Source organism: Linepithema humile, chromosome 5, assembly GCF_040581485.1.
Source record: "Linepithema humile isolate Giens D197 chromosome 5, Lhum_UNIL_v1.0, whole genome shotgun sequence".
NCBI classification, from domain to species: Eukaryota; Metazoa; Arthropoda; class Insecta; order Hymenoptera; family Formicidae; genus Linepithema; species Linepithema humile.
The window spans coordinates 3,748,171-3,771,243 of NC_090132.1; the positions used below are offsets into that span (position 1 = coordinate 3,748,171).

The 23,073-nt window shown below is 49.5% G+C and overlaps 1 protein-coding gene across 8 annotated transcripts in view; it reads left to right on the forward strand.

The window, feature by feature from the left end:
- tio (tiptop) overlaps positions 1-22,745 on the forward strand; it is a 143,253-nt gene extending 120,508 nt beyond the window's left edge. For 6 of the 8 annotated variants that reach the window (XM_012372664.2, XM_012372670.2, XM_012372665.2 and 3 more), the window contains 2 exons: positions 13,518-13,761; positions 16,027-22,745. In XM_012372664.2, the coding sequence (XP_012228087.2) occupies positions 13,518-13,761; positions 16,027-19,738 (3,956 nt within the window). In that variant the 3' untranslated portion in view covers positions 19,739-22,745. The other 2 variants (XM_067356081.1, XM_012372672.2) reach the window with 2 other exon arrangements.
- The last annotated feature ends 328 nt before the right edge of the window (positions 22,746-23,073 follow it).

Sequence of the window (23,073 nt, forward strand, 5' to 3'; positions counted from 1 at the left end):
AATATTTGCGATTCAGAATGAGATGCGCACGAAAGGACGATAAATTGAGAGATTTCACGATATACATGCTAATAGTGGATATAATCGGCGAATGCTAAGCAAAACACCATTAGGGCTTAGATAGCGCGCACCTCCTACATCTTCCCAGGGCGGAATCGTTTTTCGCACGCTTCCAGAACGCCCGGCCTCGTCGCGATGGAAACCACCGGGATAACATAATCCCGATACGTAATAAATATCGCCACGTCGGTGCCGTTCGACGGTATTGGTGCGTCTGTCTCTCATCTGGATGCCTTCGGGGGCCAGGAAAAGGGGCAGAGCGGGATTCGGCGGGGCCCGGGGGGCGGATATTATGGGCGAGCGAGTGAGTTATACGCCTTGCCGCATGTGTGTCGCATAAATCTGTTCCAACCTCGGTCCCGGCCCCCCTTACGACTACGCTGGAACTGCTCCGGCTTCGGAGCGACGGAGGACTGAGTGACTGACTGACTGCCACCTCTCCACCTCCTGGCCATCACCTCCTTCCGCCCTGCCGCGTATTTCCCTCAGCGAAACTCCGCTCCTCTAACTTTCCCCGACGTTTCCAACTGCGCGCACTGCCGAATGCCTGGCGCACCGAGAGCCAAGGGTGCACGTAGTTCGCGTTCGTTTAGTTTAAAATACGTGTTACACCGCGCACCAGTGGTATTTCGGTAACAGGAAAAACGTATTCTCCGCATTTTTCACCTTTAGATGCAGCGCACTCCGCTGGAGAAATTTCCGGACAATTATCGTGTAAAAGTGCTATTAGCAGACGGACGGATAAATCTTCTCTAAGACCGGAATGCGTAAACAACGTGAATTACTTGCTTTTTTGAAACAATTCTAAGATTTTTTAATTATTCTTGCGATGATTGTATCGCGATTAAATTCGCGATTTGCTGACACTTTAGTTTTATTTCCAAAGTACCAAATAATGCAATTGAGGAATTATTTAACACAATTAAGATTAGCGGACCGCGGTAAAGTTTTTCCAAAGATATCTGCCGTCGCGTGAAATTTTAGCCACTTCTTTCGTCGTAGAATTTCAACCGTGATTCATCGGACGGAACATCGAGATGATAGCTGCCGGCGCTTCGTAAATCGTACTCCGCGGCATATTAGTAGGGCTATATTTAGACGACTGTCCACCGATGAAATGGCACTACCCTAAGTCCTACGCGACGTAAGGAGGTGACTTATAGACCCCGGAATTACGAGGAAATATGGTGTAAATAATTCTCACCGCGCACATTGCGCGGAGCACTGAGTGAAAAAGTGTGCAATAATATACGCGACGATATCAAAAGTTAAACGGGTGCGTAACTTTAGAGTATTTAGTTTCCGCGTGACATCCGCTCTTTGACTGCACGAAGACGGCCGAGTGCTCGACGTTCTCGAGAGGATGACAGAGATACAATGTGCTTTCTGTGCGACGATGATATTCCATTCGAATGAGAGGCATTTCGCGCGCGCGCGAAGACGACTAAAAATAATCGCTATTAGAAACGCGCGTGTACGAATGCCGCTAGGGTTACGACGAGATACTAAGTGCAAGTTAAGACGCGAGTTATTTGTGTTGGGAAATCGAAGCTTGTCGGTGGACGTGAATTAACTGAGGTCGTCGTGTGAGAGAGGAAGATTGAGAGATGCACCTGCCGTTCGCATCACCCATCCGTTACTCCAACGACACGAGCGCTTCTCTAATTTCCATTCACACTAATCCGTAACGGAGCTCTATACGAGAGGAATCTTAGGAATTGATGCATATAAATTAGATAACGAACGCGCGCGTTCGTTAATTAACGGCCGGTTTTGGTTAACGGCCGACTAGGAAGCGACGAGATCGGATAACTGAAATGGCAATCATAAAATTCCACGATTGGCAGCGAGCGTAAGCGGTCTTTCACGTATCCTCCGTTCGATTCGACGCAACCGTGAGAAAACACTGAGACCAACATCTGCCTCGGCGCGTTTACGTGCCACATTTCGTACGAAATCGCTCGCTGTGCGCTTTTGAGCCGTCAAGGCGAAACGAACGCGCGAGCGGTCCGGGGCGCAAGAACGATTCGGCGGAGTTAAGGAGAGAACGGGGCAGACGGGAAGACGAACGGCGAGCAGACGCCCGAGGGGAGAAAAGATCGAGAGGCGCACCTGTCCTTCTGTACATCAGCCGTCCGTCATCCGGGCGACAGATCGACTCTGTCGGTGCGCCCGCCACGTTTCTCCACCTTCTGCGAGATGCTCGCGCGTACCACGTGGCATCGCACTTATTTACGTTGACACAATATTTATTAGGACGGATCGGTGAGTCGGCCGTTCGCTCATTCGCGCGGCCCGCCAGCCTATTTCGGGACCGCCCCCTCCCTCTTTCTCGCCCGCGGCAACGAAGACGACGACGAGGACGCCGGCAGCGGCGGACTACTAGCCAGCCGTTTCACGTGAGAGACACATCCACTCTTCTTTGGGATTAAGACGCGAACTGGTCACGCGCCTTATTTTCTTCTTGCCCGTCAAGACGCGCCGGATGCGCTGCCGCTCGCCGCTCCGCCAATTGCATCCCACGTTGAACGTTCGTCACGGAAGTTTTTATTTCGGGCCGTGACGGCGATCAGACAGGCGCACCGTTGATCTACATACGCCGTATGTTACATTTCCCAACTGCGTGTTGGTCGCATTTCAGTATTTTCGCCAAAATAAAGCGATACTTGTCTTGGAGTTTTGCTTCTTTTATCGTGTCGTGTCGAGACTAAAAGAGATATTTATCTAAGATTTAATATAAGGACGTCAACAGGATAAATAAATGCTCTAACAATATATTCCACTTGAAAAGAGTTTTAACAAGTGAGAAGTATCTAAATTGTATTAAAAAAGACGTATATTCTCTTTACTGCCAAAAAACATCTATAACGACAGTCACCAACAATCTATCTTGCAAAAATTGATTAGAATAGATTAAATAAAAAGGCAATTACTTAGATTATATGCGTATTTGTTTACCGATTCATTAAATTATTTCCAAAATTTCACGAAGAAATGAATCTTACACTTCGCGAGCGTCAATCTGTTTTTCGTCGAAAATTCAGAAACCGCAGTAGTAAAATTCGCTCTTTGTATTTGCCACGGTATCCAGAAAGAGGTGGATATTCGAGGTTCGCGCGGCCGCAAACGCCACTTCGCGAGAGGATATGACAGGGGCTGTGTAAACGCGGCGATAACCGGACGGATCGACACCAGCTGCTCTATGTTTGTTGCCGGTTCTATAAATAGGCCAGTCGGCCCTTTCTCCTCCTCGCGTTCGCGCTCGTGCGCCCACCGCCCCGCCGCCACCTTCATGCTCTTTCTCTTCCTCGCGATGCTTGAGAGATGTTACTTCGCTGACAATTATTGTTGTCACGGCCTCCGCTCCGGCAGTCGGTAACAGGACTGACACTTCGAAAGGCAGCGTGACGGAAAGCGCAAGAAAGAGCGGCGGAGGGCGAGAAGACACCGAGCAGCCCGACGGAGTGTGAGGGAAAGAGAGAGAGAGAGAGAGAGAGGAAGAGAGGAGACAGGGTGACGAACGAGGGGGGAGGAGAAGAGTGACGGATATCGTGATGAAGGCGTCCTCCTGTCACCTACCTCCCGCCCCCGTTCTTCGCGGCGCCCTCGCCACGCCGCGCTTGCACGGCTTCTCTCTTCGAGCCACGTCCGGTTCAAGATTCCGCCGGAATTGCGCGCAAAGGACCAGCGGGCGAAAAGAAAGAATCGAATCCGTATGAGATCTCATCTCCCGGCAGCAGCAACATCGCGCTCGAGACAGCTGCGCCGATCTTATTCGTGACTGTTGCGAGGGCAGTTTAATCACACCGCTTATCATCGGATGAGATCTAGATGCGATCTTCCGACGGAGTTAATATTATCCGAAAGAAATATCAATTTTAACAGTTTTCATTTCAACGTCAATCCCCCCCTTCACTCGTGATTTGTTACCTTGAGAAAGTCTTAAGTTTTTTCCGCCTCGCGGCATAAAGTATAATCGTATAGCCTTTTAATTTCCGCGTTTGTGTAAAACTGTCGCGAAAATACAGCACAATATGTATTATTGTAAGACGACGAAAATTAATCCACGAGGATGTCATCGGAATCAACTTGCCGCGCTTCAAACCGGCGATATTTTGAGCTCGGAAAAATCCGTTAATTTCCGCTCCCGGTGGTAATATATCACGATAAGCCGCGCGACGTCGAGCGACGTTGTGTGCCGTTAAGGGTTAAAGAGAGAAGTAAACGCGTCGCAATCCTCCGGTTCGGAATATTAATCGCGCTCCTCACCGATCCCGACTTTCGCCTAATGTAAAACGCCGTGGGGACGGATGCTACTAACGAAGAGCGAAACGAGTTCGCGGATTTCGCCTTCCTGAGCAGCGGGAGCAACGACGCATCGATCATCACTGTCGCCTGTTGCGCGATTGGACGGACGGACGGACAGACGGTCGGACGGTCGGTCTTACCGGACGTGCGCACCGTCCATCCATCATTCAGTCGTCGTACCTGCATCAACGGGCGCATCTTCGGCGCCTCCGTGTGCGCGCGAGCATTAATACCATTCCACGAAGAACGCGCGAGACGATTAGCCCGATCGGTCTGCTATATTTCGGGCCGCGTCGTAAATTATTTCGCGCGACCGCATTAAATTTATCGCGGCGATGCCCGAGACCAGTTTCCGAGACGAACGAGTGCCACTTAGCGGACAACTTTTATTCGCAATCGAGATGTGCGATTGACGCGAAACCGGACTTTTTATCTTTTACATCAAACGGTTGCGATGTTCTCAGGTTTTTGAAAATTGACATCTATTTCGTTATAAATACAATACATTTGTTTTTCGTGTAAAAGCGATATATGATATTTATCACGTTTGATCGATCGGATGAAATAGCAATATAAAAGGCACGAGTAAATGGATAAGCATAAACTATTTATTTAGTTTTCAAATATCAATATTTCAGCGTAACACAATTTTAAATTCTGCTTCTTAAAAAAATCATGAAAAATTATATTCGATTGAGCTTTACGTCAAGTACAAATCCATTTGTTTAATGGATGATTTGACAAATGTATTTTCAAGTTCGCCGCGAAACAAGCAGTACGTATAGATAATAACATATATCTGAGTTATTTTCGTGCATTACGCTATATAGTTTCAAAAATAGGTGACAGATGCGAAGTTTGCATTGTGTACGTTTCCGGACGCTTTTAATCGCTACATTCGAGAGACGTTACGAAGATTAACGCCACCGAGGAGGAAGAAATGTAAACTGACAACGTCGAAAAATATCTTCTACCGGCAGGTTATCCGCCGTCTGTCGAGGATTCCTCGCGTATGATATACACTGTGCAAGGACTGTCACTAAAATATGAACGTTAATAACCCGTACACGCGTTCGAGCAGCGAACTGCGCGCCTTGCCAAAACGCCAACCTTTTTTTCGCGAGACACAGCTTTCGCGTCGCCGGACCTCCTGTCCATCACTCACCGTCAAGCCCAAATGTCTTTGCTCCGTTATCCCCCACTGTTCACTCTGCTTCCCGCTCCATCGCTGGGTCACTCATCATCCCAGATTTCTACGCTTCTATGCGCTACTGCGACGTTGGCGCGACGTCTAATCGCGCGCGGACAATCCACGCTCGCGCCAGAACGAATTAATATACGAATCGAGTCACTCACCCTTGTCGCACGCTCGCGAAAATTGGATTAGCGCGCATCGAGAGAGCAAATGTGTTGAAAGAGTCATTTTTATTCCGTAGAATTTTGTCGGAATATCAAAGTGCAAGTGAAACGATTCTATTTCGATATAACCTATTTGTTTTTCTATCAAAAGATAATAATGAGTTCATATAATAAGCGTAGAAGAAACAGGATTAATAACATTTATGTGAAACATTTTCGTAGCAGAATATGTTTCTCAGTATAATAGTTCATAAAATTTTCCATTTTCTTTATCTGTTAAAATGTGAGTATGTTTATTATCTGCATCATCACAACAGTGAGCTGTGTGAAATATCTTGATAAAAAAGAATTTTTCTACTTAATTATTCATTCGTAATAGATCCTTTGGTAATATAGATAATTTTAATATTTTCTTAAACGTGTGAGTACTTGTGCGCAAATTTTTTCGCGCATCTAACAAATACAAATGGTTCTTTTTTATCGAAGTTGAAGTATATTTATGTCGCTGGTCAAATTATACACGGCAATTAATCTCGGTTAATTAGTCGTTGCGTCACGTTAATAGTAAATTATAAGTTATTAGTTTATCGACGGTGTAAATCGGCGGAAAGATTGACTTTGATTTAACAGTTTTATGTGCGCGCGATCTGCACACGCAGAGTAGCCTGTTATCATTCGCGTAAGAGTACGCGTGTATAGCGCACGAATGATTGCCAACGGGGTGATAAAGTCGTCACGATCGGTCTCTACGATAAATAATCACACGGTTGTGCGATACCTTCACCCCCGCCGCGGTAATTTATCGCGGCTCGCGAGCCCGCGAAGCGCGTACAGTTAGGCGGGCTATCAGCGTCGCGAATATCTCTTTAGCGTCGCTCTTTGCTCGCTGCATGAATATTACCGCACAAGATTTATAAGTATTCTGTTGTTCGGAATCAGGTCAGTGAACAATAGTTTCGGAGAGATATTAGTTGGATTTTTCGGAAAACAAAATATCAGAAAAACTTTAAAAAATATTGTGTCATAAATCAACTGTATGCTATGATAGATATAAAAGATCTTGACGTTTATCGCGGAAAATTCGCTGAATGATTTGTAATCATGGAAAAATGACAATTAAAAGCCACCAAGATTTTCGCCGAGATTATTATTCGAGACTAGCTTTGGTTCTGTCTTATGACGAGCACCAGTCGAATCAATGGGTACTAGTCGAAATCGCGCCTAGGCGGGCGTCCTACAGACGTCAGATTTTGTAGCGCTCGGTCGAACGAAATGAAAAGCGCGAACGAAGCTCCGTGGATTGCGGCGCGTAATATTCGCGGCAGCTCGCGCGATTTTGTTACGAAGCGACACGACAATTTCGCAGCGGAAACACCGGCCCCGGAAATCCAAGATCTCCGAGCTCGGTATTTCAAGGCGGGGGCAACTTGAAAGGGTAGCGCTTGGAAGGCGGACGCGCGATAGAGGGAGGGAGGGGGGAGAAGACGGGGGAAAGATTTCGAGTACACGTAGAGAAGGCGACGGCAGCAGGGAAAAGCAATCGGGCGACGCGGATTCGGGGTTTTCACAGCCCTTGTCGATCGCGCGAGATTGAACGAGGCGTGTCCAAGTGCCGCGACTTCGGAATATCCGTGGAAAATTGAAGGAGAGCACGCTCTATGCGGATTCCGCTTCCAACGGGTCCTGCAGCGCGGCACTGCCTTCCGTCGATCGTTTTTTAAATGGTTAACCGGTGGCATCTATGGGAATGCCTCTGCGTAAGGTACTTATAAACTTTAAATCGCGACGAAGGTACAAACTTTATCAGTCAGAAAATACTAGCGTCTTCAAGAAATATCGAATTTGTCCTCCAAAAAGAATTGCACATGATAAAGTAACTTTGCAACGTAATTTTGACAAGTAGCGGAACTATTGTCATTCTAGTCCGTCTTTATCTTAATCATCAACTTTTTACTTTTCAATACACGTAAACCAGTCGACGCCGTCAGCAATTTCTTTTGATGGACCATTTCGAGAACTGTACATATAAATATAGACTCTGATCGACAACACGTTTACGATGACGCGAGTAGCAGCGGAGGAACGCGGTGGAAGGGGGAATTCGACAGACTGATGGAGTGAGTGTTGACTTAGGATAACAGTCGCCTCATCAGTCAATCAGTCAGGTAGACAACGGTAGGAAGGTACTCCGTCTTCGGTTGGAACCTGTCGTCTTGTTCTGTTCACGTCGTCCTAAAGAACACCTAAGTGAGTCACGAATCTGACCACCTGACATTCAAGGGACTTGAGATCGAGGGTCGAAATGGGAAGAAAAAAAATAGAATGAGCCGAAGGGATCGAATGCTAAAGAAGTCCGTTTGTGGTCCTGATACCGAGCGCATTGATCTAATTCCTCGAATGTTTCTCAATGCGTCCGCGTCTCGGAGTGATATTGACGAAGAATGAATCCAATTTTTATAAATTCTCTCTTCCTTTTGTGATCGTGAATTTTGTATATTTTAATTTGCAATTCAAATAAACGCGCATTGAATGATAATTTTACCTCATTCTTCTCTTTTACAGTGTCTCAGATGTGTCGGAAATCAGTCGGAGCAAAAGTTTTCGATCACTTTACGCGTAAATATTAGATTAGGAATTTGTCAGTTTCATTCGGAGCGATACTTTAATAAATTTTAACGGACGTCCCAGATTATAATCGTCTCCACTGAAACTCTTGAAACAAGAGTGATATTCTTCCGAGCACAGAGCGCGACCCTCCCAATCGATCTGAAAAATCTGGATCATCACTTGAGGAAGTCGTAAATCAACGTCTTGTATCTCTCGAATGCGGATTGAGTATGAGGCTTTGAAAGCCGGTTGCTCCGGGAGGAAGCGGAGTCGCGGGTCGGGGGCCGGGGGGAGGGAGCGAAAGAGACACGGAAAGAAGGACAGAAGGCACGCGCGAGGAGGAGAGGAAGAGGGGCGCGGAGGAAGGAGAAAACGGATTCACCCGTCAGTCACTCTCTGGCAGACCGCGAGAGAATCACAATGCGAGGCCTCCCTCTTCACGCCGTCCCTCTTCGTCCTTCTGTCCGCCCGTCCGTTCGTCCGTCTGTCTGCCTGTCCATCCGTTCGTCTCTTCGTCTGCCTCCTGTCACTCTCCCCGCCAGCCTTCCGACGGTTCTCGCATCAGAAATTCATCTCCTCTCCTGTCCTCCTCCGGGTTCTCCTTTTGTTCCTTCCCTGCCGCCGTTGCAGCCGCCGGCTTGTTATTATGTACTGTTTTATTGCCAGGACGTAGCTAAAGTTCGACCCGGTTACTCGCCTGCCCCGGCGGGCCGCGCGAGTGCGCGTCATTGCCGATCGTCCGCGCCTCCCCGGGATATTCGCCGAGATAACCGTGCGCGAGATAGTACTACTTATCAAAGAACCGTCTCTCGAAAGGCGTCCCGGCAACTTCGCTTGGCCGTCCCGACGTGGAAGAGACGAGAAATTAACTTCGTGCCCCATCGTCAAGTTCAGGCGGCTCGCGGAGATCTTTTCTGATGTACGCAGCTCTACATTCTAACACGGTGGTTACGTAATTACTGGTATCCACCGTCGGCCTGTCCGACAATGAGGCAACGGAATAAAGGCAGCGGATTTATACGTGTAGTAGCTCCTCGCACACACAGTTAATTGCGAACGCGTAATACACCGCACATCGATAGATGCGAAATAATCTTGAGAGAGCAAGTTTCCTCGACACGTTCAAATTCTAGACGGGATCCATTTTTTACACGGCGTGTTACAAGAATGAGGCCTTAGATTAATATCGCGTTCCTTCATTATCCTTGGTGCCTAATAACAGCGTTTGTGACTTTTTTCCCCTTTTCGAGACACGGCATGTTGCGATGCTCCAATTATTGGTTTTAATTGCGTCTTTAATCGCGCCGAGCTGTGTTTGTAAATCATATTTGCATAAAGAATGCTCGGTTATCTTATGTCGCTTTCAGAGCTACCGCTATGCATATCAGATTCTTACAAACAATTAAACAGGCACCTCGCGTTATAAATTTCCTTACTAGGCGGACGTTCGGCGTGGATGCTAATTACAAGCAAACCTAACTGATTTAGCGCGTTGATTGCGCGTAAATCACTAAAGTACACAAGCTGACACAGAGAGTGCGGATGCTTATGCACGCTAAAATTTACGCCTTACTCACAGCCGCAATTTATGAACATGCACTAAAGGATCCTTGTCTTAACACCTTATTTTTCGTTCTGCCATTTGTAAGGCTTACCGCGTTTCATCTTGGCGACTCGTTCCGCCTTTGCACGTCTAAGAGTGACAAATCGTTTTCTAGAAGAATAGCCTTAAAAGAATACGTTCGGAAATTGACGGAAAATAAGCAGTCTTATTCTCGATTCTGAAACGCATGTTACATTATACTACATCGCAAGAGAGAGAAATATAATACGTCGTATTCTAATTAATCTGAATTATGATGTAAATTAAGAAAATTTTCTATGAGACAAATTATTCATGTGTAATATATCACTAGTAGATTCGAAAACAAAGTAGATTAATGAAATTAATTAATTTAACAGAATGCAAATAATGTTTTGCTACAATATATTTTTCCACTTTACGATTAACAGAAGAATTTTCAGTACATTACTTTTCTTATAAATCGTAGTTGAAAATTCTTTCTACAAATTGAAGAATAATTAATATTCTTCGATTGATCTGTAAATTTAATCAACTAAAATTGATATAGTTTTCTTTCGCAAGACGCTCTCGAGGCTTTGCCATCACATAAAAGATTAGGATTTACTAGCAATTAACAACTGCCGATCGTCCGTGCAACTAACGAGCGTGACTCGCTGGGTTGTTTAGCCTTGCAACTGACTCGCAGGATTGCTAATACCGTCGCGGCACCAGTGCCAGTTAACCGTTCGTACATCACTAACATATGTACGCCAATATATGCAGGTGTCTGCTATCTATATCCGGAGCTCGTGCGCAAGTTCGTCGTGAAGAAAGGCTCAACAAAGGAGCGAAAGGGAGAATGCATGGAGAAGATACACATTTGTAAAAGAGAGTGAGAGAGAGAGAGAGAGAGAAGGCGGACAAAAAAATCAGGCAGATCGGTAACGGGGTTAGAAAGCGGATGCTTCGCCGATAACGCTAATTATTGTTGCGGGCACCGAGTCGTAGGCGGAGTATTGGCGCGGAATCATCGCGAAGATAGCGCGATCCAGTTTGCGCACGGCCGCTAATGCACCGCGCTTCTTTCTAACGTGCTGCGCTCCGAGTGAGTCAAGGACAGAAGGAGCAGATATCGGCCGGTAGCATCTCGCCGAGTGTCAAGACTCGACCGCTTTTAAGCTCGGTACGCCACGCTCCTTGTTCTCTCGGCGTATCTCACCGGCTGCGTCCAGGATGTGCAACGCGATGCGGTCCTTGTTAGCGGCCGGCCAATAGGCCCGCACGAACTCCGTTCGTGCGGGGTATTTGCATCCTGCCGAAGCCCGATGCCGGCGTCCGATCGATCCCAATCATCGGCGAAATACTTTCGAATCGCGGAACTCTCGATTCGACCTACATCATTCTGGCTGGATCGCTAATATCACTAAAGAGTTGTAATATTCGTTAATAATGATAACTATTGATATTTTCCTTCTTCGAACTTCAAAATATAATAAACGAATTATTTGAATGCTGCTTTTTGGAAAAATTAAACACAAGCAGCAATAATAGATGACAATACGAACAAGTTTCATCTCTCCAATAAAACATTTGCGATAAATGATTCCTGCGAACGTAATTATCGTGCACGTTGAACATAAAGATAGGATCGTTTCATGCGCTGCTTTCGGAAACGAAGTAGCGCTCGTTGAAGTCTCTGCCCGGAGACGCGAGAAGTGGCGTAGCGTTATGGGTCACGATTGAAATTTCGTAAGGGTGCTACTTCGCATTAAGCTTGTATCTCGCGGACAAAAGACAAGCGGCGCAAACCGAGAGAGAGAGAGAGGAAGGGGTAAAAGCGAGCGGCACGCAAACGCTAGATTCTAGCTGGTAGCTGACGACAAGAGCGACGAGAGGACCGAAAGGGCAAAAGACCGGGCTGCTGCGTTTGTAGCGGGCGGGGCTGCCCGCCGGTGGTCCGCCCGCTCGGTTCCTCGACTTCTCGCATTCCCCTCTTCGATACGCGCCCGGATCCGTGCGATCCTCGAGGGTCCTCCTTTTATCTCCTCTCGTCGTCGTCCCCGTCGTCGTTCTCTCCTCTCCGTGCACCTACCGTCCTGCGACTGGTCCCGACCGGATCGGCGACCGGCCGGTCGCTTCCATCGAATGGTCCGCGCCAGGGTCCCGGCGACTCGCTTCGCCGGTGAGACAATGGACAATGGGGACATAAATCTGCGTAATTAGTTGCTGATGCTCCCGTGGATCAATGTGCGATCTCCTTTCTCTCCCTCTTCCGTGGTCTGTCCGCGAACAAACGATCGTTTGGTTGGTCACTCGGCAAAGTAGGACGGTGCTCCCCTGTTTGTCCCCACCCTCTGCGAGGGGAGGTGTGCTGCAACCACCTTCCGCCTCTCTCTCTCTCTCTCGTTCTGCTCGCGCTTGGCTTGCCGATTGCTCGCGAGCGAGGACACAACGCTGCCTTTTTTTTTTTTTAAAAAAAGATGCACCGGCAGCAAGATGGCGATTCCGCGTTGATCGAATATTTCTGTCTAATGCGCTTTATTTTTGTTTATCGTTCACAAACTTTGGGATAGTAATTTAACGAGACTTTTTTATGCATATGCACATTTAATATTCAGATTGTAAACAAAACGCACTGTAAATCGGTGGAAAAAAGTGTGTGAAAAATCTGCGCGGCATGATTGCTCCTGAAATATCTGTCTTAGATCAGGTCACGTTCCGCGATGTGCGGAGTCGCAACGACACCGGCGTTCATTACCGCGGGTTCAAATGGAAACGATTTGATTAAAACTCATAATGCAGATGATGGAACTCCTTGTCCCGCAACACAATACCCCGCCGTCGTCGTCGACAACGACGACGTATCCGACATAGCTCGCATTTTCTCTTTCTTCCTCTTGAGCGCGTATTCGTCGCCGTCGTCGTTGTCGCCATCGCCGTCGTCGTCGTCGCTGCCGTCGCGAAAGGCTGATAAATGAACCGATAGTGCCATTGTGTTACTCGCCATCTAAACCTTTATATCACTCCTAGGTACTTAGCTTCGTCATTTCTCAGTATCTCCACTCTTAGGTCGTACGTTCTTCTCCGCTCCTCTATCAAGATACGGCGGCTGACAGAAGGATTTGATTCGCGTCCCACATCAACGATCTCCGCGAAGAAAAGGCGATTCCGACGTCATCAACTATCTAATATGTATTCGCATTTTATTTCTTCGATTTCTAAGTTTCTCGGTGATATGTAGTACATCCTGAAATACAAGTTTGCTTATCCGTCACGTAATGAGATTACACCGGTGAGTATTTTTCTTCGCCGTAACGACATGGTGATACTTTTCAATCCAACATCTTATCCTTATAATAAATCTTATCTGCGTAATAAAAAATTCGCCGATGGAGGCCGCGATGAAATAAATGAATTGCTGATTCGCAGCGCAACAATTCCACTTTTATTCCGTTATGCAAATAGCAAAAAAGTATTCGCTATTTAAACATTTAACGGAGATGCATGTCGTTATTTTATGAAATGTGGCATGTTGGTATAGTATTTTTTTTTTTTTTATCGAATCTATTTTCGCAATTGACGACGTTGACTGATCCGTTCGTTCGGCGATTTGTTTCAGGGGAGGACGGCGTCGAAGGCTCTGCGCCCGGTACGGACCTCCAAGGCGAGGAGGGCGATTGCGTTGACGAGGATGGCCCTATTAGTCCCAGCGAGAGGGGCTGTGCGCCCGCTGCCAAGGAGGACGAGGATGCCGAGGGAACGGACGAAGAGGACGACGAGGAGGCATCGCCACCTACGCCTCCGCCCTCCGCCACCTCGAGGTTAAACCCGACTATCCTGAGAGACACAGGACCTCCGGACAGGTAAATTCCACCGGTGCTAATTAGCGTTGCCCGTCTATCCCCTTATTGTTTTCTCTATATATTATTATTGCTGACAAATGCAAATATCGTATAGTAAAAAGAATGCATGAGCATGTTTCTTCAACGCTTCCGAGAAGCGGATAGAAATTGACACAGAAAATTATTATTATTATAAAACAAGAAAGATTGGATTGTGCCAAGAAGTTGAGGGAAAAGATTCTCCGACACACGGTTGACAACTGGAGTGTAAAGTGGAATATAAATTTAAACGAGCTACAACGAGCTAGTGATAACTTTTATTCGCTCGGTAATCAATTTATCTCCGCATCAACTTTTTTTCCCCTCTCTTGTACATTTATCAGAGGAATATTTTCCCACTTATGCTTATACACATATATCTCTGCCTGCGTGTTTCCGCGCGCAAACACGGCTGTTACATCGAACGAAGAAGAGAACGCTGGGTGTCAAACGTTTCCGCGTGAAGAAGCGACGTGATGTAAGCGAGCGTGTGCGCATCCGCGAGTGGTCTCGCGAGTAATCTGCCAACGCAAATCACGCGGCGGTCGTAGAAGCGACACGTTATAGCGGCACATAAGCGTCAGAAGCGCGCACCTAAATTTCGATCAACATTGTCTGCCAGAGACTCATTAGACCCGGCAGCACTTTATCCGCCGCTCGCGGCGGAGGGAGGCTCCTTATAATAAAGTGCTTAAATCATCGCGAGCCGCGCCGACGCGACGCCGCCGGCTTTGATGTTCGCCGTCGTCGGGCGCCCCTCGTGTGTGTACACAGAGCCCGCTCGTTGTTTAAGAGCAACAAATCGTCACGCGGGGTCTCGCTGGTAAACGCGCGTGTACGCGAGGTAAGCGGCGGGGTTAAGCAGCGGCGGAGCGCGCACGGAGCGAGGCCCGGATAGGGATAAATAAGCCAGTGTCAGAGTTGATATCGGTGGCTGCCGCGCGCGACGTCACACGGCTAATAGAGATAGGCACGTGTTACACATCGTCCCGCACCGACGACCCCACTAGCGCGGAGCAGCGCTCGCCTCCTAACCGAGGGCGGCGGTGGCGCTTCCGCCCTCCTACACCCGCGCTCCGCGCGCCACGCCGCACCGCGCACCGCGCCGTCCCGCCAGCCCCCAAAAACTTCCCCTGCATGCGTGGCAGTGGTCCCCTTTCATCTCGCGGCACGCATTCGGCATTCAGTCAGGAACAGTCAGTTACGAGCGAGCCGTCGACAGGCCTGGTACGCCGCGCTGCGCCGCGTCGTTCCGCAGCATCCACGCCGCCGTGTGCATCGCATCGGGAGAGAGAGAGCCGAGGGAGAGCCGAGTCGGAGACTCTCCGTCCACCGTCGCGCGTACAGCCCACGCTGGTTCTAATCGCTCCAAGCCACGTGCACACTTCCCGATAGAGGCGATCTTCGTGCACGTTGATGACGCTGCGACAGGTATCGATCGCTTCCGCGCGCACACGGCGACTTCGGGAGTAAACCGCGCGCGGTTTTTGTTGTCGCGCGCAGAATAATGACTAACGTTCGTTGTCGGGGCGTGCAATTAATCGCAATTTGTCACGACGGAGGGTCCGTTACCTCGCGAGCGTTATCGCCCCGCGGCGGCATTATTTGAGCTTGAGGAGCAGCGCTCGCGATGCGAACGCGCTTATGAAAAGTTCACGAATAATTTATCGCAAAGTGTGTTTTCGTTTCCGATGTCGATAATACGCGGTAATAATCAGTCATAAACTTGTTGTGCGTTCGTATATTTACACGGTACATTCATGCGTTTCGCGTGTACGCGTGCGAGGCCAACGACAGACGTTTCCAAGCGTGAATTATCCATCGCTGTTACCATCGCGCAACACGCCAACGTCCCTAAGCTCTATCTATCACGCGAGACTTTTTTTCCGCTTACTTCTACCGATGATTCCGGGTATCCGTCCTTTCCATCGTGCCGTACGGCGAAAGCTGTTTGCGCAGTAATTCCCATGGCGGACGCTTATGAAATATTAACGTCACACAGCGTCACCTGCGTTATGCCGCGATGCTCGCGGATCGGTTACAAGAAAATTATCGTACGTTTATCATGATTAATCGCCACTGCCCCGGCCGCGAGTTTCTCCGAATGTTTTCTAGTCTTCTAGCGCGGCTCCGATAAGATTCGTTTCGTTCATCATTCAGCGGCCTCGGAAATTAGAGGCGAGATCGGGACGCGAGAATGGAAGGTGTTCCTATATTATAACGCACGGCATCGTTTTGCAATTTCAGGGAGCAAATGAGTCCGCGCTGTCCCTCGAGAGACTCTCGGGAATCGTCCGGTCCGGCGACCGGAAGTCCCCCACCACCCGCCACCAGGAGCAGCGCGAGCCCGGTCAGTCCAAGTAGTATCGTGCCTCTACCTTTCGGAAATCACCCCCTGCTACCGCCCCAGTCAGCAGCGGTCATGGCGGCGTACCTGCAACAGACTCATCAGCGCCTCCTCCTCGGCCACTCGCCCTTGTCGCGCGGCTCGGTGTCGCCACTGGTTTCTTCCTCGTGTTCGCCACCGGCCGCCACCCCCGGTCTTCTGGTCTCGCCCACCAGCATCGGAGAGATCTCGCCGTCGGCGACACCGCTGCCAGCCGTGTTGGATTTTAGCACGAGGAAGGTGTCCACCTCCGCCGAGGAGGACGAAGAGGAACAGATATTGAATCTCAGCAAACCGCCTACGCCGTCATCCTCGACGGAAACGAACAACGGTCCGCTGGATCTCTCGGTATCCAGCAGAAAACGACCCGGTCCGGAGGACTCGCCGCCGCCGCCACCGCGCAAGTCGTCGAGACTGGCTTCCTCGACGAATCCTACGAATCTTCCGGAAACGGCGGCGGGTGTCACGTCATCCGGCTTCGGTCGACCGCCCGTCGTGTCGCCCTGGACGTCGCCGGTGGTGGCCTCGCACTTCCCGTATTTCGCCGCGGCGGTGGCGGCAGCGGCTACTAGTCAGCAGCAGCTCTCGCCGAAGAGCACCAGCGGCGTGGTGGATCATCATCAGCTCTGGAACGGGAAAATGAAGCCGCCAGCGGCGCTGGACAAACCGTATCAGCCCAGCGAAGCCACGAAGGCGCTCGAGAAGATGAGCGAATTGAGCAAACTCGGCGGCGAGGATCTCTTCAGATCGTCCTCCGGCGGTGGCAATACAACCGGCGCCAACGCATCGGCGACAACGTCCAGCAGTCGTCACAGCGCCTGGCAATCTCACTGGTTGAACAAGGGCGCCGATCAAGCGAAGGACGTTCTGAAATGCGTGTGGTGCAAGCAGAGCTTCCCCACGCTGGCCGCAATGACGACGCACATGAAAGAAGCGAAGCACTGCGGCGTCAACATGCCCGTGCCGCCGCCAGCGCAGGGGATTCACTCGCAGCAGACGACCATGCCGACCATTCCGCCGCCGCAGCAACCGCATCAGCCGCAGACGTCCAGCAATAACAGCGGCAGCAACAGCTCGGTGGCGCCTAGCAACAAGCAGAGTCCATCCGATTTAAATCTCTTGATCAAGGAAACAATGCCGCTGCCGCGGAAGCTCGTGCGCGGCCAGGACGTCTGGCTGGGCAAGGGTGCCGAGCAGACGCGGCAGATTTTGAAGTGCATGTGGTGCGGACAGAGCTTCCGCTCTCTGGCCGAGATGACGTCGCACATGCAGCAAACGCAACACTACACGAATATCATCTCTCAGGAACAGATAATATCTTGGAAGTCGTCCGACGAGAGCAAAGGAAGCGGCGCGACTGGCGGTGCCGGGGGTGGCGGAAGCGTCGCCGGTGGCGGAAGTAGCGCGGGGGTGCAGCCGGGCGGAGGATCCGCGCCTCACGGTGGGAACAACGGCGGTCCCGGCGCCGGTGCCACCAGCAGTCACGTCAGCGCTGTACTAACCTGCAAGGTCTGCGATCAGGCGTTTAGCTCTCTGAAGGAGCTGAGCAATCACATGGTGAAGAATTCACATTACAAAGAGCACATAATGCGATCGATCACCGAGAGCGGAGGTCGCCGGCGGCAGACGCGCGAGAAACGGAAAAAATCACTGCCCGTGAGGAAGCTGCTGGAACTGGAGCGCGCGCAAAACGAGTTCAAGAACGGCGACGCCGCCGCCGGACTGACCCACAGTCTTGGCAAGCACGCCGGTAGGATCACGTGCGAGAAATGTGGCGATAAGATCGAGACGCCGCTCTTCGTCGAGCACATACGCCAGTGCATCGGCGCGGGCACGGTGAGCGGTAGCCAGCGAAACTTTCTCAAGAACGCGCTCATGTCCAATCATTTGTCCGCGACGTTACCGCCGAGCGAAAGCGGGCGGAAGAGCGTCAACGAGGAGACATCCTCGATATCGTCGAGGCACCACCGCTCACCGTCGTCGGCCAGCGACGCGACCACACCCGGAAAGGACACTCCCACGCCGAATACCAATGACAACGCCGCACCGATAGGCACCTCGCCGTCAGTGCTGAACGCAATAGAGAAACTCATCGAGAAGAGCTTCGATTCTCGCGTGAGGCACGGCACGCCCGGCCTGCATCACGCTCAGCCCGGGGCGCCTATGGGTACGAGCATCCTCAAGCGTTTGGGCATCGACGAGAGCGTGGACTACACGAAACCTCTCGTGGATCCGCAAACGATGAATCTACTTCGATCGTATCAGCAGCAGCAGCATCAGCAGCAACATTACAACGCGAGTGCCGCGGCGAGAAGAGAGCGAAGCGGCAGCGAGTCCAGTTCAATATCGGAACGAGGAAGCGGCAGAACGGACACGATGACGCCGGAAAGACGCATGGACTTATCCGCCACGAGCCACGAACGACACTCGAGCTCTCTGTCTCACCATCATCGCGTCACTCCGGAGAAGCAGACCGCTCCATTGCCACCTAGTCGCCATCATCAGCCGACAGAGGAGTCCGGTGATGAGGAACCGTCCACTGTGGTGGTGAAAAAAGAGCCACGGGACGAGGAAACGGAGGAACGAGGCGCGAACGAGGAGGAGCAGCAGCAGCAACAACAACAACAACAGCAATCGACGAGGGAAGTATTCGTGAAGAAAGAGGTGGTGGACGATCGGGATGAGGAGGATCAGAGTTCCTACAATCATCGACGGAGCAGCCTCCACGAAGCGCCGGAAGACGGACGGGAGGGTCTGTCACCCCGCATGAATCCACCGACGCCTCGGCCGACCAGCCAGGTGGAACAGGTGGCGCGCAGCCCGTGCAGAAACAGCACGAGCAGTCCAACGAGCAGCGACCGATCGGTGACGCCGCGCGGCACGCCCGACACCAAGGCGTCCAGCAGCCTCGGTGCGCTGTCGTCCATGTTCGACAGTTTGTCCGGCGGTGGCGGTGGAGGCAGCGGCGGCAACGTCGACTCGCAAGGGCGCAAGACGAGCAGTCATCCTCTCGCGGCGCTGCAGAAGCTGTGCGACAAAACGGAGACGCGAGGCTCGAGCGCGAGCGGCGCATCGAGATCCGGCGGCGGTTCCGCGACCACCATCGGCTCGAGCAGCGGCAGCGCTGCGGGGACAACGGGTCCGGGTCCCGGACCGACACCAGGTGCGATCTTGGCATTCAGCTGGGCTTGCAACGATGCCGTGGTGACCGCAGATTCGATAATGAAGTGTGCGTTCTGCGACACGCCCTTCATTTCAAAAGGCGCTTACAGGCACCACTTGTCGAAGATGCACTTTGTCAAGGACGGCGTTATCCCGGACCCGTTGACCATCGGCAGATCTGCCGCAGCCGCTGCGGTGGCGGCCGCCACGGCGGCGTCCCAGGGCACTTCCGGCGGGCCGAGCCGCAACTCCTCATCGCCGCCGACGTCGCAGCGCAACAAGTCGCCGCCGATTCCGCAGGCGAACGGCAGCCCGTCGCAGTCAGCGGCCTCGCCCCTCGAGGAGAGCCCGCACTCGAAATTTCTCAAGTATACGGAGCTGGCGAAGCAGCTGTCCAGCAAGTACGTATAGTCCGAGCCCCGTAAGTAGCGGTGCCACTTGTACATAAATGTATCTATACTGTAACGACTGTAACTAGCGATGTGATTGAAAAAGGAAAAAAAAAAGCAAAACTTTGATGACCCCTTTCCCCGCGAACACCGCCGCGCCGAACGACGTCGTGGCGCATCCGACGTCTTCGGGTTTATGCTTAAAGAGGCTGTGTCGTGGCTACATCGATGCCGGAAGAGAAATTCTAGTAGGTACGCGAACGATCGCAAATGTAATAAAAATACTTTCCGATCATCACTTATTCGCATTCGGAATAAATCGCATCTTATTCGCGTATTATATTATTGTCGTACGTAAGACAAGATCGATCGTATCGTAACATTCGTAGTTTTGATCATTCGATTCTCTTATGACCATACGATGCGTATAATAGGTACGTGTAACGAATCGAGGATGGAAATCGGTACAATTTCACTGAATTTTAATCTCGATGTCGAATCTCGAGCACGCAAGTCCGTGCCATTTTCCATTCATGTTATATACTATGTTTATTTGTAACAATTGGCATATTACTTATAGCATTGAAAATTAAATTCATCGTAATTATGCCGGTTTTATCCTTATCGTAAACTTCTCTTTGGTGATTCTGCATTTACGTGCTCGATAAAAAAGTAAAAAATACGGAATATAAACGTTATCATATGTGACTCATCGCTGCAAGCGTCAAGCCTCGTCACCGCGCTCTTTCAGCCTAAATGTGGATATCTCCGTCGAAAAGACTTCGCCGTTACGACGATTATTACAATTATTATAATAAGATATTTCGTTCACACGCAGAGTTAAACAAATACGCGGTGCAACAACGCAACACGTAAACTCCTTTTCCGTTTTTGGCTGATCGTTTTAGTCTGTCATCGAGGACACGCATTTTATCATTCCTGGGTTGACGACACGATTAGCGTGCGTGCGACCTCGTGAAACTCAAAAGAAAAAAAATCTCTACATCGAAGAGAGGCTTGAAATTCCGTTTTATATACGCCTCTCTGTCTCTCGTTATTTCTTTTATACTGATTCCTCTCTTTGTCCATTTTATTAGTCCAACTTTTTTAGTCGTTACGAAAAAAAGATTACGCTATAGAGTAGACTTGCGCGCGTAATCGTTTAGAATGTGTTTCCTTCTCGCTGTAGACCGCGCGCATGGGAAAGCTCGCGAGTTTTTCGCTCGCGAAATTTTTCCTCGCGATCGCAATCGCTATGGGAATGTAAGAGTCGAAGACAGGAAACGCGCGCAACTTTGTACAATCGCCATTTCGTATCGTTAAGAATTTTCCCGCAACACGTTTCACCTTCCGTTTGTCTGTATCACTTCCATCGGTATGAAGAATTAACGAATTATAGCAGTGACTCTTATTTTCTTTTGTGCCCAAGAAACGTGAGAGGATGTAATGACGATGATGTGGGTGTTGAACGAGCGTTAATTAAATTGTGATGCCACCATATCTCGCGGCATTGCTGAGTCATGGGGCTCGGCACGCGGCCAAGTTTGTGATTTTATAAATACTTAAGGACGTTTACGACGTGAGATGAGGAAAAATCGTATGAGGCAAGGAGAACTGAGAAAATCGGTTGGAGACGGAATCGGGGGAGGCGAGAGGAGAAAAGTGGAGAATCGGAGGAGGAGCGGAAGGAAGAGAAAGCTTACCTATCACCTGTCGTAAGATCGTCAGCATGTATACCTCTAGATCGTAAGGCCGTAGTTTCTTAGCGCATAGGATAGGTTTAGGGTTCGACCCTGTATAGGAATCTCTTTGTTGATACTTATTACTACGAAAAAAAAACCGGTGAGTTTGCTCGCGAGAATGGAGAAGAGGACCGTCTCGCGGTTACGACTGCTGCGAATCGACTCGGCGCGGAGACGCGCCGGGCGAGCGTAAAGGCAACAAGAGTGTAAACGCGAACAGCGCGAAAACAGGGGTGCAATAGCGAGTCTTGCGATTAATTGAATAAGAACGCGCGAATCGAGTGCGTACGCGTGAGAGAGTGAGAGGCGAGGGAGATGGAGAGAAAGAAAGTGCAAAAAAAAAATGAAGAGTGCGTGTGAGAGAGCGAGAATGCTGCGTCGTCGAAGAACGCAAAAATTTCTCGACGTGACGTACGCGTGTAGACCATTGTAAATTTTCTTTGTTCAAATAATATTTATTGCGCCGAGAGCGAGCCAACGACGCGTCATTTTACGTGTAAAATATTGTCATTATTATCACTCGAATTATCGCGAATACTGTGTATATTGATTATAATTACAATTATTATATTACGATGATGCGTGGCGGAGAATGTAGTGATGGCACATGATGAATGCGGAGCAGTGGGCGCGATTGGATTGAATCCTCAAAGTGCATGAATGTTACAATAACGAGAGAGCAAGAGCGAATGAAAGAATGAGTGAACAAGACGAGAGGCAGGAAGGTCGAATGACAGTTTGGATAAAGGAAGAGTGCGAGAGATCGCGAAAGTAGAGACAGAGATTGGGAAAGATGGAGCAGCTACGTGCGGCCCTCAATAGCGAAGGCCGGGAAAGAACGGAACATACTTGTATACGTATTTCTTGTAAACTCTAATTCTTCCATCGCGGACTTTAAAAGTATTTATCGATATAATAATAATATTAATATTATTATTGTAATTATATACGACTGCTGAGAGTGTGATGAACGTAACACGAGACGATTACGTGACAGCGAATATAACACATGTACACATTCGCGTGCGCGCGCGCGCGCGCGACTACACACACATGAGAAACACTACGCACTGTCGCAGTAACACTCGAGGAAAAGGAACAGCCAGCTGTGCGAATGATACGTTCGAAACGTACCTACCTACTTACAAACACGCAACCACAAAGATATGCATCATGTATACGCGACTCTTGAAACCATTTTACCAGATTTGTCATTATTTAATTATTTCGGTTGTATTTTAAAATGCAATTAAAGCTCAAATAAATATATATGTTATAAACTAAGAACGTGCGTACGTTTTCACTTTGCCGCATCCATCCGCTTCCCGCGTCATTCACAAATCCAAAATCGAATAATAATGATCCCCCGAGAATTTCAGGCGTTATCGACAAGCGACGATTGGCCGCATCTCTTTCAAACATGTGCCAAGCCATAATTTGTTGCAAAATTTTATCTGAAATTTTTTTGCTCTTTTTTTCGTCGCCATCGGACAGTTATTATCTCGAATTAATGCAACACGTGAAAATCGAGTGGTCGAACTGCGGGTAGAGGCGCTTCGCCGAGAAGAACCTAATTATCGAGAGGCGATCTGGCGACTCGCGACAGTTTAATTAC